A 15,460-nucleotide genomic window follows, 5' to 3' on the forward strand; every position below is an offset into this window, starting at 1 on the left:
GCTGTAGATAGGGAGAGATTCTTAAATCTTCACCAGCCATAACTGAGATACCAGATGACTTGAGGAGAGCAAATGTAGTTTTTTTTCCAAGAAGTCTGTAATTACAGACCCATGGGTCTAACATCAGAAGTCGAGAACTTATTCAACAACATTCTGAGGGACAGAGCAGGGACCAATCAGAGATCTCAAGCTTGGTTTTGTCAAAGACAAATCTTGTCTGACCAATACGATTGTATTATTTGAATAGGTAGTATGGTACAATAGATGTGGTTTACACAGACTTCAGTAAAGCCTTCAACAAGGTCCCACAAGATGAATCCAAAAGATTAGAGCCAATAGAATCTAGGGCCAGATGGCACATTGGATCCAACATTGGCTTGGCAACAGGAGACACTGGGTGACGGTAGAGGGCTATGTTTTTTTTTGATTAGATGTCCATGACTAGTGACAGTTGGATATTTGCTGTTACTAAATGATTTGGATGCAAATGCTGGTGGCATGATCAGCAATTTTGCAGATGATGTGAAGATTGACAGGGTTACTGACAGATGTGGATTGCCCAAATATATCTGTCCCCAATTCACTCTACCTAGCTGCTGTCCAATTTTCCCATAATTTGACTTCCCCCAGTTTAAGATTTCCTGTAGGGTCCATACTTATCCGTATCCACAGCTATCTTAAGATTTAAGGGGTTGTGATTTCTCTGGAGTGGAGAAGGTTAAGAGGGGCAAAATTGATCTGCATAAAAATTTGAAGAGTCAGATGAGCAGCCTGCAGGAAAGTTATTCAAGTGGGAGTGAAAGTAGGGAACGTATATTTAGGGTAGGGTAGAGTAAGGAATTCAGAAAGAACCTGAGGGAGTAACAGGAACACACTGCTTGAGTGAATGGTGGAAGCAGAGTCACTGACAGCATTTGAGAAGTATCTAGACAAGCACTTCAAACATCTGGACACAAGGCTATGAATCAAGTGCTGGGAGATGGGATTAACGTGAATAGAAGTCCACTGGTTGGTGTGGGGTTGGCAGGCCAAATGGCCTGTTTCCATACTGTAAGACCCTATGACTCTCCCCAGAACTTAAGTGCACCAATCAAGGCACCACCTCATCTGCAGTCTTTCCAGTGCTATGGCACTCCTCCTATAGTGTAATTTTATTGGGTTAAGGTACAGATGATTCACAATTCCCTGAATATTGGGATTGCCTTAAGAACTGAAGACTGACTGCATTTGTACATTTTTTCTGAATTGTAATAACCTCCCCATGCATCAAGACTTATGCAACTAATTACCAAGCTGGTATTCTGCTTGTCTAAGGATTAAATCAAACAACACCCACCTTGGAGTAACACTGATGTTTCGAAGACTACCAACTTCTAAATCAACACTTTCAGGTGTCTTAAGCTTCATGGTAGTTTCTGTTTACAGACAGAGACAGCAATAAGAATCAGGATGCAATCACAATAATAAAGGCATAAAATAAGTGCATGGGAGTGAACCTCAACTAGAACAATTTGAAATCATCCAAATGAATCCTGTGGGTTGATGTGCCACACATATCAGAAAATCCGAGCTCAGTCACTGCGTCAGGTTAACTCGCCATAACCTGATGCTTTTGATAAAGGAGCTACATTCCTGGAATCAGCAAGTCAAAATGTCCCAGGGAACAATGACAGCAATCTAGTGGATTGGTAGAGATTGAGGAAATTGATTTGAGAAATAAAAAGTTAACAATATGAAGAACGGGTTTAAGATAGCCAAGTGGCCTGACTATTTCATTTATCTCAACTCTGAATCATAATCAATTAAAGGGATCAAAGGACCTGGTAAAAGAAATAGGCTCAAGAGTTTTTTTTATACATGATTGATTTGGAATATGGGATACTGTGATCATATTACTGTGATTTAAATGTAATGTAATTCGTATTATTTACTTGTATCCTTATGAGTTGTGTATTTGTATTCATGTAATTTATATAATATCAATAAAGGTATTTAAAAAGAAAAAGAAGAGTTTTAAGAAAGAAATGGTCAGAGTTAATGGCTGGTGGGGTTGGCTCAAAAAGAGTAACAGTTTACGAAGTTGCTGCAAGATTACACAGGTAATGGAGAAAGTGAGGGATGTAATGGCAAGGAATTTTGATTCACTGCAGAGCAGTGACATGGTCAATGAATGTCAGTGAGACACAATGTTTCAGGGGTATATAGTATATGGTTTGAATCTCACGATAGGACATGGTTTGCTTCAGCCCAAGAATGTGATCCAGTTAAGAAAACACTGTAGTAGGGTATAAAATTAAGATCTCCATTTATGTTCAAATGTGGAAACTATGATTATGTCAACTTATAGCTAAACAAACAAAAAGGCTAGACTGTACAGGATTGTGCTTGTGAATCACTTCACAGAGTGATAGTAATTCAGGAAGGAATGGAGATCAAAGATAGATCCATTGAAACAAATTAGGGAGCTGGTTAAAGTCTGAACCTCAGGCAATAAACAGGCTTTGAACAGAGGTGGATTGGATTTCTGAGGACTGGAGAGAGATTGAAGTAGGATACATGAGTGAAATCAGCTGCAAGTATAGGCCAATAGGGTGGGGTGGAGGATGCTAAGAGTAGTTGGGAATGTTTGGCAGAGAGGAAAAGATCCACAAACTCTTTGATGCAAGGATAGGGAATGCTGGGAGAAGGCTTGAAGAGTGAAATTGGAGGACATGACTCAGTTATGTAGCAGATATGCTCCCTATTAAGAGAGCAAGTATGCAGAAAGTAGGGATGTATAAGATGATGAGAGGCATTGATCGTGTGGATAGTCAGAGGCTTTTTCCCAGGCCTGAAATGGTTGCTACAAGAGGACACAGGTTTAAGGAGCTGGGGAGTAGGTACAGAGGAGATGTCAGGGGTAAGTTTTTTATTCAGAGTGGTGAGTGCGTGGAATGGGCTGCCGGCAACTGTGGTGGAAGCGGATATGATAGGGTCTTTTAAGAGACTTTTGGATAGGTACATGGAGCTTAGAAAAATAGAGGGCTACAGATAAGCATAGTAATTTCTAAGGTAGGGACATGTTCGGCACAACTTTCTGGGCCGAAGGGCCTGTATTGTGCTGTAGGTTTTCTATGTTTCTATGAAAGGCCAGTAAGGTACGGCAAAACCAAAAGTAACAGAGAGAAGATATAAATGGCAATGTAAGCTAAGAAATATAATGGAAAGTAGATTAATTAGTGAATAGTGGCAGAATGGTAAATGGTTTGGGGAGGAAAGTTGTGGTGATAGTAGTTCGGATCTTGGGTGTAATCAGTAGTTCGGTGTTCATTATTCAGAGGCCAGGACTGATGATTTGGAGATATAAACTCGGGTCCCATCAAGGCCATGCAAACATTTTTACTTATTTATAAATGTCTCTGATCATTAGAGACTTCTGGAAATAGTAAAGGCACTTTGTAATGGTTGCAATATGGCCATGCAAATGCGAATGTCTGGCCAAAATGAGTGAGTGCGGGATTGACTGTGGGTTTGGGCTTGCTTAATGCTCCTGTAAAGCACCTCTCAAATACTCACTAGGTTAGGTAGGAGAAATGGAAAGGAAAATAAATATTTTTGGTTAATGAGCACTGTTCCAAATATAAGTTTCAGGATTGAAGCGAGGAAGATTTAAAAGGACACAAATCCTGATTCGGGTTTAATTCAGAGAAGGAAGACTGAGAATTTCGGAGCGGGAGTGTGAAGGAAGCCTTTTTTGAATTTTTCGGTTTTATTCATCAGTGTTGAGAGAGGCAGGACTGCGCAGGCGCGTGACATCAGGGAGTGAAGCCAGGAAGATTTAAAAGGAACACAGCCTTATACAGTGGGCATCGTAGTGAGCCGGGAACAGAGTGAAGGCTTAAGGGCTTTGGCTCAACGGGCTTAGGCAGAAACGGGCGAGGCGAAGAGGGTTTGGTTTTTCATTTTTTTTTCCCTGTTATTTGAAGAGAGGGGGAAGTATGAGTGTGAGGGCAGCTTGTTATTCCCAGTGCTGGATGTGGGAGGATGTGGAGTCTCCCAGCCCCCCGGATGTCCACATCTGCATCAGGTGCATTGAGATGCAGCTCCCAAGAGACCGTGTTAGGAAACTGGAGCTGCAGCTCGATGACCTTCGTCTTGTCAGGGAGAGTGAGGAGTTGATAGAGAGGAGTTGCAGGCAGGTAGTCACACCAGGGCCAAGGCAGGAAGACAAGTGGGTCAAGGTTAGGAGGGGGAATAGGAAGAATCAGGTAATAGAGAGTACCCCTGTAGCTGTGGCTGTGCCCCTTGACAATAAGTACTCCTGTTTGAGTACTGTTGGGGTAGACAGCATACCTGGGGGAAGCAACAATGGCCGTGCCTCCAGCACAGAGTCCGGCCCTGTAGCTAAGAAGGGTAGGAAAAGGAAGAGGAGGGCAGTAGTAATAGGGGACTCAATAGTTAGGGGGTCGGTTAGGCGATTCTGTGGATGAAGTCGGGAGACCTGGATGGTAGTTTGCCTCCCTGGTGCCAGGGTCCAGGATGTTTCTGATCGCTTCCAAGAGATCCTGAAGTGGGAGGGATAGGAGCCAGAGGTCGTGGTACATATAGGTACCAATGATATAGGTTGGAAAAGGGGAGAGGTCCTGAAAGAAGAATACAGGGAGTTAGGAATGGAGTTGAGAAAAAGGACCGCAAAGGTAGTAATCTCAGGATTACTGCCTGTGCTACTCGACAGTGAGAGTAGGAATGCGATGAGATGTAGGATTAATGCGTGGCTGACAGATTGGAGCAGGGGGCAGGGATTCGGGTTCTTGGATCATTGGGACCACTATTGGCGCAGGCATGACCTGTACAAAGGGGACGGGTTGCACTTGGATCCTAAGGGGAACAATATCCTCGCAGGGAGATTTGCGAGGCCTACTGAGGTGACTTTAAACTAGAATGGTTGGGGAGAGGGAATCAAATTAAGGAGACTAGGAGAGGGGAGGTTGATGTAGGGGAAAAGGAAGAAAAAGGTAACAAAGTTGTTTGCTCCATTAAGGATAAACAAAGAGTGGGAGGTGGAAAGTTTCTTAAATGCATCTATTTTAAAGCTAGGAGCATTGTAAGAAAGGTGGATGAGCTTAGAGCATGGATTGATACCTGAAAATATGATGTTGTAGCTATTAGTGAAACATGGTTGCAGGAGGGGTGTGATTGGCAACTAAATATTCCAGGATTTTGCTGCTTCAGGTGGGATAGGATAGGAGGGGCAAGAGGGGGAGGTGTTACATTGCTTGTCAGAGAATATATAACAGCGGTGCTCTGGCAGGATAGATTATTGGACTCGTCTAGGGAGGCTATTTGGGTGGAATTGAGGAATAGGAAAGGTGTTGTGACGCTTATAGGGGTGTATCATAGACCACCTAATGGGAACCGAGAACTGGAGGAGCAAATTTGTAAGGAGATAGCAGATATTTGTAGTAAGCACAAGGTTGTGATTGTGGGAGATTTTAATTTTCCAAACATAGAATGGAAAGCCCATTCTGTAAAAGGGCTGGATGGTTTGGAGTTTGTCAAATGTGTGCAGAATAGTTTTTTGGAGTAATACATAGAGGTACCAACTAGAGAAGGGGCAGTGCTGGATCTCCTGTTAGGGAATGAGACAGGCCAGGTGACGGAGGCACGTGTTGGGGAGCACTTCGGGTCCAGTGATCACAATACCAGTAGTTTCAGTGTAATTATGGAGAAGGATAGGACTAGACCTAGGATTGAGATTTTTGATTGGAGAAGGGCTAACTTTGAGGAGATGCGTAAGGATTTAGAAGGAGTGGATTGGGACAATTTGTTTTATGGGAAGGATGTAACAGAGAAATGGAGGTCATTTAAAGGTGAAATTTTGAGGGTTCAGAATATTTATGTTCCTGTTAGGTTGAAAGGAAAGGTTAAAAGTTTGAGAGAGCCATGGTTTTCAAGAGATATTGGAAACTTCGTTCGGAAAAAGAGAGGGATCTTCATTAAATATAAGCAGCTTGGAGTTAATGAGGTGCTTGAGGAATATAAAGAATGTAAAAAGAATCTTAAGAAAGAAATTAAAGTTAAAAGAAAATACGAGGCTGTTTTGGCAAGTAAGGTGAAAATAAATCTTCAAACACAAGGAAATCTGCAGATGCTGGAAATTCAAGCAACACACATCAAAGTTGCTGGTGAACGCAGCAGGCCAGGCGAAGGGTCTCGCCCCGAAACGTCTACTGTACCTCTTCCTAGAGATGCTGCCTGGCCTGCTGCGTTCACTAGCAACTTTGATGTGTGTTGCTTGAAAATAAATCCAAAGTGTTTCTACAGTTACGTTAGTGGCAAAAGGATAGTGAGGGATAAAATTGGTCCCTTAGAGAATCAGACTGGACGGCTATGTGCGGAGCCAAAAGAGATGGAGGAGATTTTGAACAATTTCTTTGCTTCGGTATTCACTAAGGAGAAGGATATTGAATTGTGTAAGGTAAAGGAAACAAGAAGGGTAGTTATAGAAAGTATGACAATTAAAGAAGAGGAAGTACTGGTGCTTTTCAGGAATATAAAAGTGGATAAGTCTCCGGGTCCAGACAAGATATTCCCTAGGACCTTGAAGGAAGTTAGTGTAGAAATAGCAGGGGCTCTGACAGAAATATTTCAAATGTCATTAGAAACGGGGATGGTGCCGGAGGATTGGCGTATTGCTCATGTGGTTCCATTGTTTAAGAAGGGTTCTAAGAGTAAACCTGGCAATTATCAGCCTGTGAGTATGACGTCAGTGGTGGGCAAATTGATGGAAAGTATTCTTAGAGATGATATATATAATTATCTGGATAGACAGGGTCTGATTAGGAACAGTCAACATGGATTTGTGCGTGGAAGGTCACGTTTGACAAATCTTATTGAATTTTTTGATGAGGTTACTAAGAAAGTTGACGAGGGTAAAGCAGTGGATGTTGTCTATATGGACTTCAGTAAGGCCTTTGACAAGGTTCCACACGGAAGGTTAGTTAGGAAGGTTCAATCGTTAGGCATTAATATGGAAGTAGTAAAATGGATTCAGCAGTGGCTAGATGGGAGACACCAGAGAGTAGTGGTGGATAACTGTGTGTCAGATTGGAGGATGGTATGTAGCGGTGTGCCTCAGGGATCTGTACTGGGTCCAATGTTGTTTGTAATATATATTAATGATGTGGATGATGGGGTGGTAAATTGGATTAGTAAGTATGCAGATGATACTAAGATAGGTGACGTTGTGGATAATGAAGTAGGTTTTCAAAGCTTGCAGAGAGATTTAGGCCAGTTAGAAGAGCGGGCTGAAAGATGGCAGATGGAGTTTAACGCTGAAAAATGTGAGGTGCTACGTTTTGGTAGGACTAATCAAAATAGGACATACATGGTAAATGGTAGGGCATTGAAGAATGCTGTAGAACAGAGGGATCTGGGAATAATGGTGCATAGTTCCCTGAAGGTGGAATCTCATGTGGATAGGGTGGTGAAAAAAGCTTTTGGTATGCTGGCCTTTATAAATCAGAGCATTGAGTATAGGAGTTGGGATGTAATGTTGAAATTGTATAAGGCATTGGTAAGGCCAAATTTGGAGTATTGTGTACAGTTCTGGTCACCGAATTATAGGAAAGATGTCAATAAAATTGAAAGAGTACAGAGGAGGTTTACTAAAGTGTTACCTGGGTTTCATCTCCTAACTTACAGAGAAAGGTTAAACAAGTTAGGTGTTTATTCTTTGGAGCGTAGAAGGTTGAGGGGGGACTTGATAGAGGTGTTTAAAATTATGAGGGGGATTGATAGAGTTGACGTGGATAGGCTTTTTCCATTGAGAGTGGGGAAGATTCAAACAAGAGGACATGAGTTGAGAGTTAAAGGACAAAAGTTCAGGGGCAACATGAGGGGTAACTTCTTTACTCAGAGGGCGATGGCTATGTGGAACGAGCTTCCAGCAGAAGTGGTTGACGCAGGTACGATGTTGTCGTTTAAAGTTAAATTAGATAGATATATGGACAGGAAAGGAATAGAGGGTTATGGGCTGAGTGCAGGTCAGTGGGACTAGGTGAGAGTAAGAGTTCGACACGGACTAGAAGGGCCAAGATGGCCCGTTTCCGTGCTGTAATTGTTATATGGTTATAACTTTCAGCAATACTATTTTGTATTTGTCTGTTTTTCTATATTTTTTTTTAAGTATGCTTGAATTCTTGTTGGTTCAGAATAAGTCCACTGGATTTCCCTCATTACTCTTGATTAATAAACCATTTCAATCATCACTGTTAACTTGACTTAAAATACTGCAGGTTCAGTATAAACACTTGATTTTAATAAATGTATTAATTTATGGGAATCTGAGTGTCACTGGTTGGGCCAGCGTTCACTGTCTGTCTGCAGGTGATTACGAGGTGTCACTTGAACATTTGCCCTTTTCTACTAAATATTCAGACAGCAGTTAGGAGCCTTCAACTTTCCTGTGGGACATTTAAGGCAGACCAGGCAAGGAAAGCCAGGCCTTGCTCTTACCCACTCACTCAATTTGCCCACATCCCCATACAGACTCTTTACACTTCCGCTATACTCACAATATCAGAGCAAACTTTTATAGTGACAGGTTAGGATCCAAGCACTGATTAATATATTTAAAATTAAAGGTACTGATCTGTCAGAAATGGACAAGTTCTAAGCAATTTCAAGACTGGGTATAAAAGAGGCCACTTGTAATCAAAACTAAAATAACTCACTGGATTTTTTTTTTCCACCCAGAATATGATTAGAATGTGGAAGTCACTACCACAGAAATCCATTCAGGCAAATAGCAAACATTCGTTAAGGGGAAGCTAAATTAATGTGTGGCAGATTATTATCTGCCTGCACTACACTTTCTCTAACACTTTATTCTGTACTGTTATTGTTTTCCTTTGTGCTACCTCAGTGCTCTGCTATAATGATTTGTATGATTGGCATACAAGGTAAGTTTTTTTTTACTGTATCTCAGCACATATGACAATAATTTTAAACTCATCAATTTACCAAAACCAACTCTGCCTGCCCACAGCTCTAGTCTCCATTCAAGGGCCATGTCACCAGTGAAGAAATTGCAAAGAAAAACAGAGCTATTATGAGAGGTTACAGCAATCCTGAAGACTGAACATATGGGTTTGCACCTCTAAGAAAAACCTTGGAGGCACACCAGTAGAGGATGCAAAAAGATTGGTCTGTTTGGCTGGAGAATATTGGATGGCTTCTCTCATTTGGATTTTAGAAGAATTAGTAATCTCACTGATGCCTAAATGATTCACAGAAGGATTGACAAGGTAGATACGATGATGTTATTTTCTCTAACTGGAGACTCAAAGTAAGGACTTTAGATAGGGGTTGGGAGAAATTTTGGAATTCTGTACCTCTAGAGGACTATAAGTTTGCTGAGCAGTGCACATGCAAGGCAAAGTCATATTTTTGGATAGTGAGGATATTGTGGGATAGAAATATCAGAAAGTGGGATTGAAGCAGAGGAACAGCCATGGTTTTACTCAATAGCTGGGAAGGCTCCTAAGTCCAGAAAAGCTTTGCTGTGTCTCTTTGATTCACTCCCCACCATGTACATTCCCCTGAAATCACAGATACAATAGCGGTCTTTGCACTTCGTCCTTTCCACCATCCAGGGACCTAAACACCCCTCATCAGGTTAGACAGAGGTTCACATGCACCTCTGTCAACACTGTCTATTTCAATTAGTTTTCACAATGTGGTCCTCTGTATGATGATGAGATCAGTTGCACACCAGGCAACCACTTTTCTGAGCATCTGCTCTCTGTCCACTATGCTGATTACCCCGATTGCTAGCCATTTCAACTCTCCTTCCCATTCCTATCTGTCCATCTTGGGCCTCCTCCACTGCCAGAATGAGGCCAAATGCAAACTACAGGAACAGCCCCTCTTATTCCCCCAGGCAGTCCACAATCCAAAAGAATGAACACTGAATTTCCTGATTTCAGGTAATCCATCCAAAATGGTTCCTTTCTCTATCCTTCTCATCCACCCAGCTCTGCATACACACATTCTACACACCCCACACCAAGACTTTTGTCATCCAGTTTCTTTCTCCTCCCACATTCGTCTGCCTATCACCCACATACCGCTCCCAGTGGGTCATCTCCCTGCCTGGTTCCCATCTGCTCAGCCACCACCATTATTTGTTTCTAAGCTCCAGCTTCCATTTTTATCAGTTGATCACCTGCAGCCCTCCTTTGCCTCCATCTATCACCTCCCAGCCACTGTCACTCTTTCCATCTTTTTCTTCCCCCACCTCAATCTATCTGCCAATCAACCGATACTAACCCAGATCCAGCTACTGCTTCTCAGCTCTACCCCATCAGCTCTTTATACTGGGTATCTTTCCATTGCTCTTTCAGTCCACATGAAGGATGTTGGCCTGAAATATTAACTGTCCATTTTCCCCTACAAAAGCTGCCTGACCTGTTGAGTTCCTCCAGAAAATTGTTAGTTGCTCCAGATTCCTACATCTGCAGTATTTTATGTCACCACTAAAAACTAATTGGTTCAAATGAGTTGATTCTACGCTGGATACTCACGGCACTGTACTTCGAGTCGGAATAAATAGTAGAGGAGAATCAACAGCATTAATTGGAGTTTCATCCTTCAGATTTAAACCTAGATAGAAACAGGAAATGTGTGTCAGAAATTAATTATGTAACGTCTATAGGACTTGGAAACGCTGAGCGTTTTGCTTGTAGAGGACCTTACAATGTTTTCTGTGAGCAAAGTTCAGTTCTTGATTCAGTTCCTTAAAGCTAGATTAGATTTGCTCTGAAGTGTAGAATACACATTTTCCATATGAAACCAATACACAAGTATCTAGTGATGTGAATGTGATATTTAAGAGGCGTGTGCAGGTAGGGAATGGAAAGATATGTATGAAGACCGGACAGACGGGATTATTTCAATTTGGTATCATAGTCAGTCAAGACTATAGCCAGAAGGACCAGTTCTTGTGCTTTACTGTAGTGTTGCAGCATGGAAACATGCCCTTTGGCTCATCTGGTCCATGCCAACCAAGATGCCCCATTCAACGCAGTTCCATTTGCTCAAACCTATGCTCTCTAGTTCGTGCCTCATTCTGGTGTCTTCCCTCTTCCTTTTCAGTCCTGAAGAAGGACCTCAGCTGAAATGTTGACTGTTTATTCAGTTTCATAGATGTTGCCTGACCTACTGAGTTCCTCCAGCAACAGTGTCTGTTGCTTTTCTATTTGTTCATGTTGGCCCATAACCTACCAAACACTTCCAATCCATGTATTCGTCCAACATTATTGTACCTGTCTTAATCACTTCCTTCTGCAGCTCATTCAATATACATACCATGCTTCTGTTTTTGTAAATAAAATTAGCCCTCAAATTCCTCTAAAAACTTTCTCCACTCACCTTATAAACTCGAGTTCATGATTCCCCATACTGGAAAAAAAAGGCTATAGATTCGCCCTATCTATGTTCCTCATGATTATACATACCCCTCCAAGGAATGAAGTCCGAACTTGTCCAACCTCTCCCTATAACTTAGTCCCTCAAGTCCTGGCAATATTCTAGTAAATCTTTCTTCTATTCCTCCAGTTTCATTAAGGTGTGATCAAAACTGAACACCAGCCTCACCAGCATCCTGTACAACCCACGCCACAACCCCACAATCTTTATACTCAGGCTGCTGAACACCAGTGTGCAAAAAAACCTTCTTCACCACCAACTGACCCCACTTTCAGGAACCATATACTTGAACTCCAAGGTCCGTCTATCCTGGAACACTCTCCAGGGCTCTACTGTGAAAGTTCTACCTAGATTTGAATTTCCAAAATGCAACAACATGCACTTATCTGCTCTATGTTCCTCCATCTTTCTGTATGTATAAATTATTGGTATTTTCATATTTGTCTGGGAATCTCAATGTGAGAAATCAGCACAGACACTGAAGAAAGGCAATCGGCCCAGTTGATCCTGTTACCACTGCATAACTTAATGACTAACCTGCTTAACTCTATTTACTTATCTTGTCAACATCTATTGACACCTTTGCCTCAAAAATCTGGTGAATACTAATATCTGGCCAAGATTTGCTCTCGGGGAAAAAACACACCAAATTTCTAGTGACTGAGCAAGTAACTGACACGCAACATTATTGCTGAATAGAGTTTGAAATTAGTGGAGTTCAATCTGATAGTTTGAAAAAGCACTCATTATTTTAAATTGTGGTCCATTTTTCAAATTGTTTGAATATAATTTCAGTTCCCTTTTATCCACCTGTTACACTAACAGGAGAGGCAGCTTGTTTAAAATGTGTTGCAAATTTATAGTATGATTATTTCTTAACATGAACTTTATAACTCCCAACAGCATGCTTGGTTTTAAAATTTGTACTCAACTGCTCCAACTTCCACAGGACTATTAGCCACCCATCTGTAAGGCCTGATCTAGTAAGATTCTGGTCAATAGTACAGCACAGGAGGTCAGAGGTCATAATGGCAAGCAATGTCAAGGTCAATAGTTGAAAATCACACTTGTTAATGGTTGTTATCCAGTACTTGTGTCATTACATATTCGCCATTTATCAACCATGCCTACATGTTGCAGCAACCTAGATAAGTGTGAGGTGATTCATTTTGTTAGGTCAAATATGATGGCAGAATATAGCATGAATGGTTAGACTCTTGGCAGTGTGGAGGATCAGAGGGATCTTGGGGTCCGAGTTCATTGGACACTCAAAGCTGCTGCGCAGGTTGACTCTGTGGTTAAGAAAGTATACACTGCATTGGCCTTCATCAATTGTGGGATTGAGTTTAGGAGCCGAGAGGTAATATTGCAGCTCCATAGGACCCTGGTCAGACCACACTTGATGTACTGTGCTCAGATCCGGTCGCCTCATGTGGGATGTGGAAACCATAGAAATGGCGCAGAGGAGATTTACAAGGATTTGCCTGGATTGGGGAGCATGCCTTGAGAATAGGTTGAGTGAACTCAGCCTTTTTTCCTTGGAGCGACAGAGGATGAGAGGTGACCTGATAGAGGTGTATAAGATGATGAGAGGCATTGATTGTGTGGATAGTCAGAGGCTTTTCCCAGGGCTGAAATGGCTAGCATGAGAGGGCATAGTTTTAAGGTGCTTGGAAGTAGGTATAGAGGAGATGTCAGGGGTAAGTTTTTTTACACAGAGAGTGGTGAGTGCGTGGAATGGGCTGCCGGCGACGGTGGTGGAGGCGGATACGATAAGGGCTTTTAAGAGACTCCTGGACAGGTACTTGGAGCTTGGAAAAATAGAGGGCTATGGGTAATTTCCAAAGTAAGGACATGTTCGGTACAGCTTTGTGGGTTGAAGGGTCTGTATTGTGCTGTAGGTTTTCTATGTTTCCATCTATTATAATTCAATTATAGATATGTATACAAATGAAACAACGTTTCTCTGGGACCAAGCTGCAAAGCACAGTACGTATATCATATACAGCACACCTAATAATCTTAAGAGAATAATAAAGTATTCTATAGATTTACAATTTTACAAAAAAGTGCATATATGGCATATAGTTAAATATACAGCAGTATAATGCTACTGCCACTACCATAAATAATGTATACTGGGAAGTAGCAGAGTGTTCAGAAGTCTCAAAGCCTGGGGGTGGGGAGAAACTGATATCCCGCCTAACAGTTCTTGTCTTTATACTGTGGTATCTTCTACCTGATGGTAGGAGGTCAAAGAAACTGTGCGTTGGATGAGAGAGGTCCTTGACTGGGGACTCTGCAAACGTAATGCTCCTGGTACAGTATATGTCCTGGACGGGATGGGGGATGGGGGGCGGTAGATGTGAGGTAGAGCCCACGGTTGTATCATCGTCAAATTTAAGGTAAGTTAATATCTTACATTGCAGTATGTTATTTTATCTATTAATTTATTTACTTAGAGATAAAGCGCGGTCCTTTCCGCCCGACGAGACCCCCAAAGTGTGGGTGATCTGAAGTGGGATAGAGGCTCAGTCAGGTCAAATAAGGAGCTGGGTTTGCCTGGCCTGCTCAGTTCCTCCAGCATTTTGTGTGTTGCTTGGATTCGCTGCTGTCAGGCTGAGGAAATGGCGTGGCCGAAACAGGAGCCGAGTTGCCGGTTTCTTATATGGGCAAAAAATGCTGGGTCCCGCCATTATTACAAGTGAAACACAGAATCCTGGGTTAAACCCTTTCTCGGGTTGCGGTTCAGCCGACAGATCCCTGATCTAGTCCGAAACACGTAGGCGCTCTACCTTCAGAAATGAGTAAGAAACGGCAGAACAACCCTAGCACGAACATGTCTCCACCGATCATCAGTCGGAGGTCACGGGGAGTGCCGGGGGATCTCGGCAGGTCGGGCAGCATAGGAAGGCGTAAACAGTCCGCGTCTCGGGCGCTCCGGCAGTGGGGAGCTGTCCTGTCCGATCTTCACCCCTTCCCTTCCCGCCCCAGTCTGACCACCAGCCCCCTTTCACTCCTGTCTCCTCACCCACCTGCTTCCAGTCCCCAACTCCGAGCCGAGCCCAGCCCGCAGCACCGTCATGTGATTCCAGAATGGACGGCCACTTCCTATGAACGGGGAAGCCGGCGTTAGAGACGCAACATTCAAAGTTCAAAATGATTTATTATCAATGTACGCTGAGACTCGTTTTCTTGCAGGCAGTTACAAAACTCAATCGAACCCGTTAAAAACCCACATAACAAAGACCGTTAAGTAACCAGTGTGCAAACAATAAAAAGTAAACAATTAACACACAGAACATGAAATGCAAATCCCCGAAAGTGAATTCGCAGCCGCAGAGTTAGTTTAGAGCTGAATCGAGTAAATCTCGCAGAGTAGTGAACTAAAAACCGGTTCATCCCTTTCCCTCAGCTTTGACGTCTTGATCTTTTTAATCTGGTTCGGCGGCTTGGGAAGCAGGAGTCTGGTCAGTCCGCAGGTCTCACTGCAGACTCTGCTCAGCACCCATCTGTCCTCACGGATAGCCACAAGAAGGGATGGTCACCTAAAACCGGAAGAGTTTGTATTCATGTCGTTCAATTGTACATTAGCCAGGCACAATATCGTGTTGTTCTAGTTTATGTTGTACCTCACCCTGACAGTGGAAAAGGCCAGCTGCCATTATGGAAGGAATGGATAGTCGAAATGGCATGGAGCTGGAATAGACCTGAGGTGCTTGCCAATCACTTGCCCAGTCCCATTCATGTCGAGCAGGGTCCACTGAGGGCTCTGAATGCGGTAGATAATGTACGTGAATCCTTGTCTGAAGGGCTGTTTAGGTCTCTGGGTGGTGATGAGGAAGCAGCTGTAGGAACAAGGGGAAAGTGACAGGGAGCAAGGTGAGTAGACCAGGTAATCACAGAAAAGTGGTCCCCAGAGAAAGCAGGAATATTGCAGGGGACAGGGAGAGGTGGGTGAGGAGAGATGCATGGATTAGGAAATCAGAGA

General features: G+C 42.7%; 1 protein-coding gene across 3 annotated transcripts in view; it reads right to left on the reverse strand.

Annotated features, from left to right (window-relative positions):
* The window catches only part of LOC140188412 (cystinosin-like), a 93,028-nt gene extending 78,429 nt beyond the window's left edge, over window positions 1-14,599 (reverse strand). The window contains exons 1-3 of one of the 3 annotated variants that reach the window (XM_072244659.1): window positions 14,505-14,599; window positions 10,566-10,644; window positions 1,337-1,415 (exon numbers count right to left, since the gene is read on the reverse strand). In XM_072244659.1, the coding sequence (XP_072100760.1) occupies window positions 1,337-1,415; window positions 10,566-10,629 (143 nt within the window). In that variant the 5' untranslated portion in view covers window positions 10,630-10,644; window positions 14,505-14,599. Of the gene's footprint in view, window positions 1-1,336; window positions 1,416-10,565; window positions 10,645-14,264; window positions 14,448-14,504 lie in introns of those variants that run through there. The other 2 variants (XM_072244660.1, XM_072244662.1) reach the window with 2 other exon arrangements.
* Between the last annotated feature and the right edge of the window lie 861 nt (window positions 14,600-15,460).

The sequence above is a fragment of the Mobula birostris genome, chromosome 26 (genome assembly GCF_030028105.1).
Source record: "Mobula birostris isolate sMobBir1 chromosome 26, sMobBir1.hap1, whole genome shotgun sequence".
NCBI lineage: Eukaryota > Metazoa > Chordata > Chondrichthyes > Myliobatiformes > Myliobatidae > Mobula > Mobula birostris.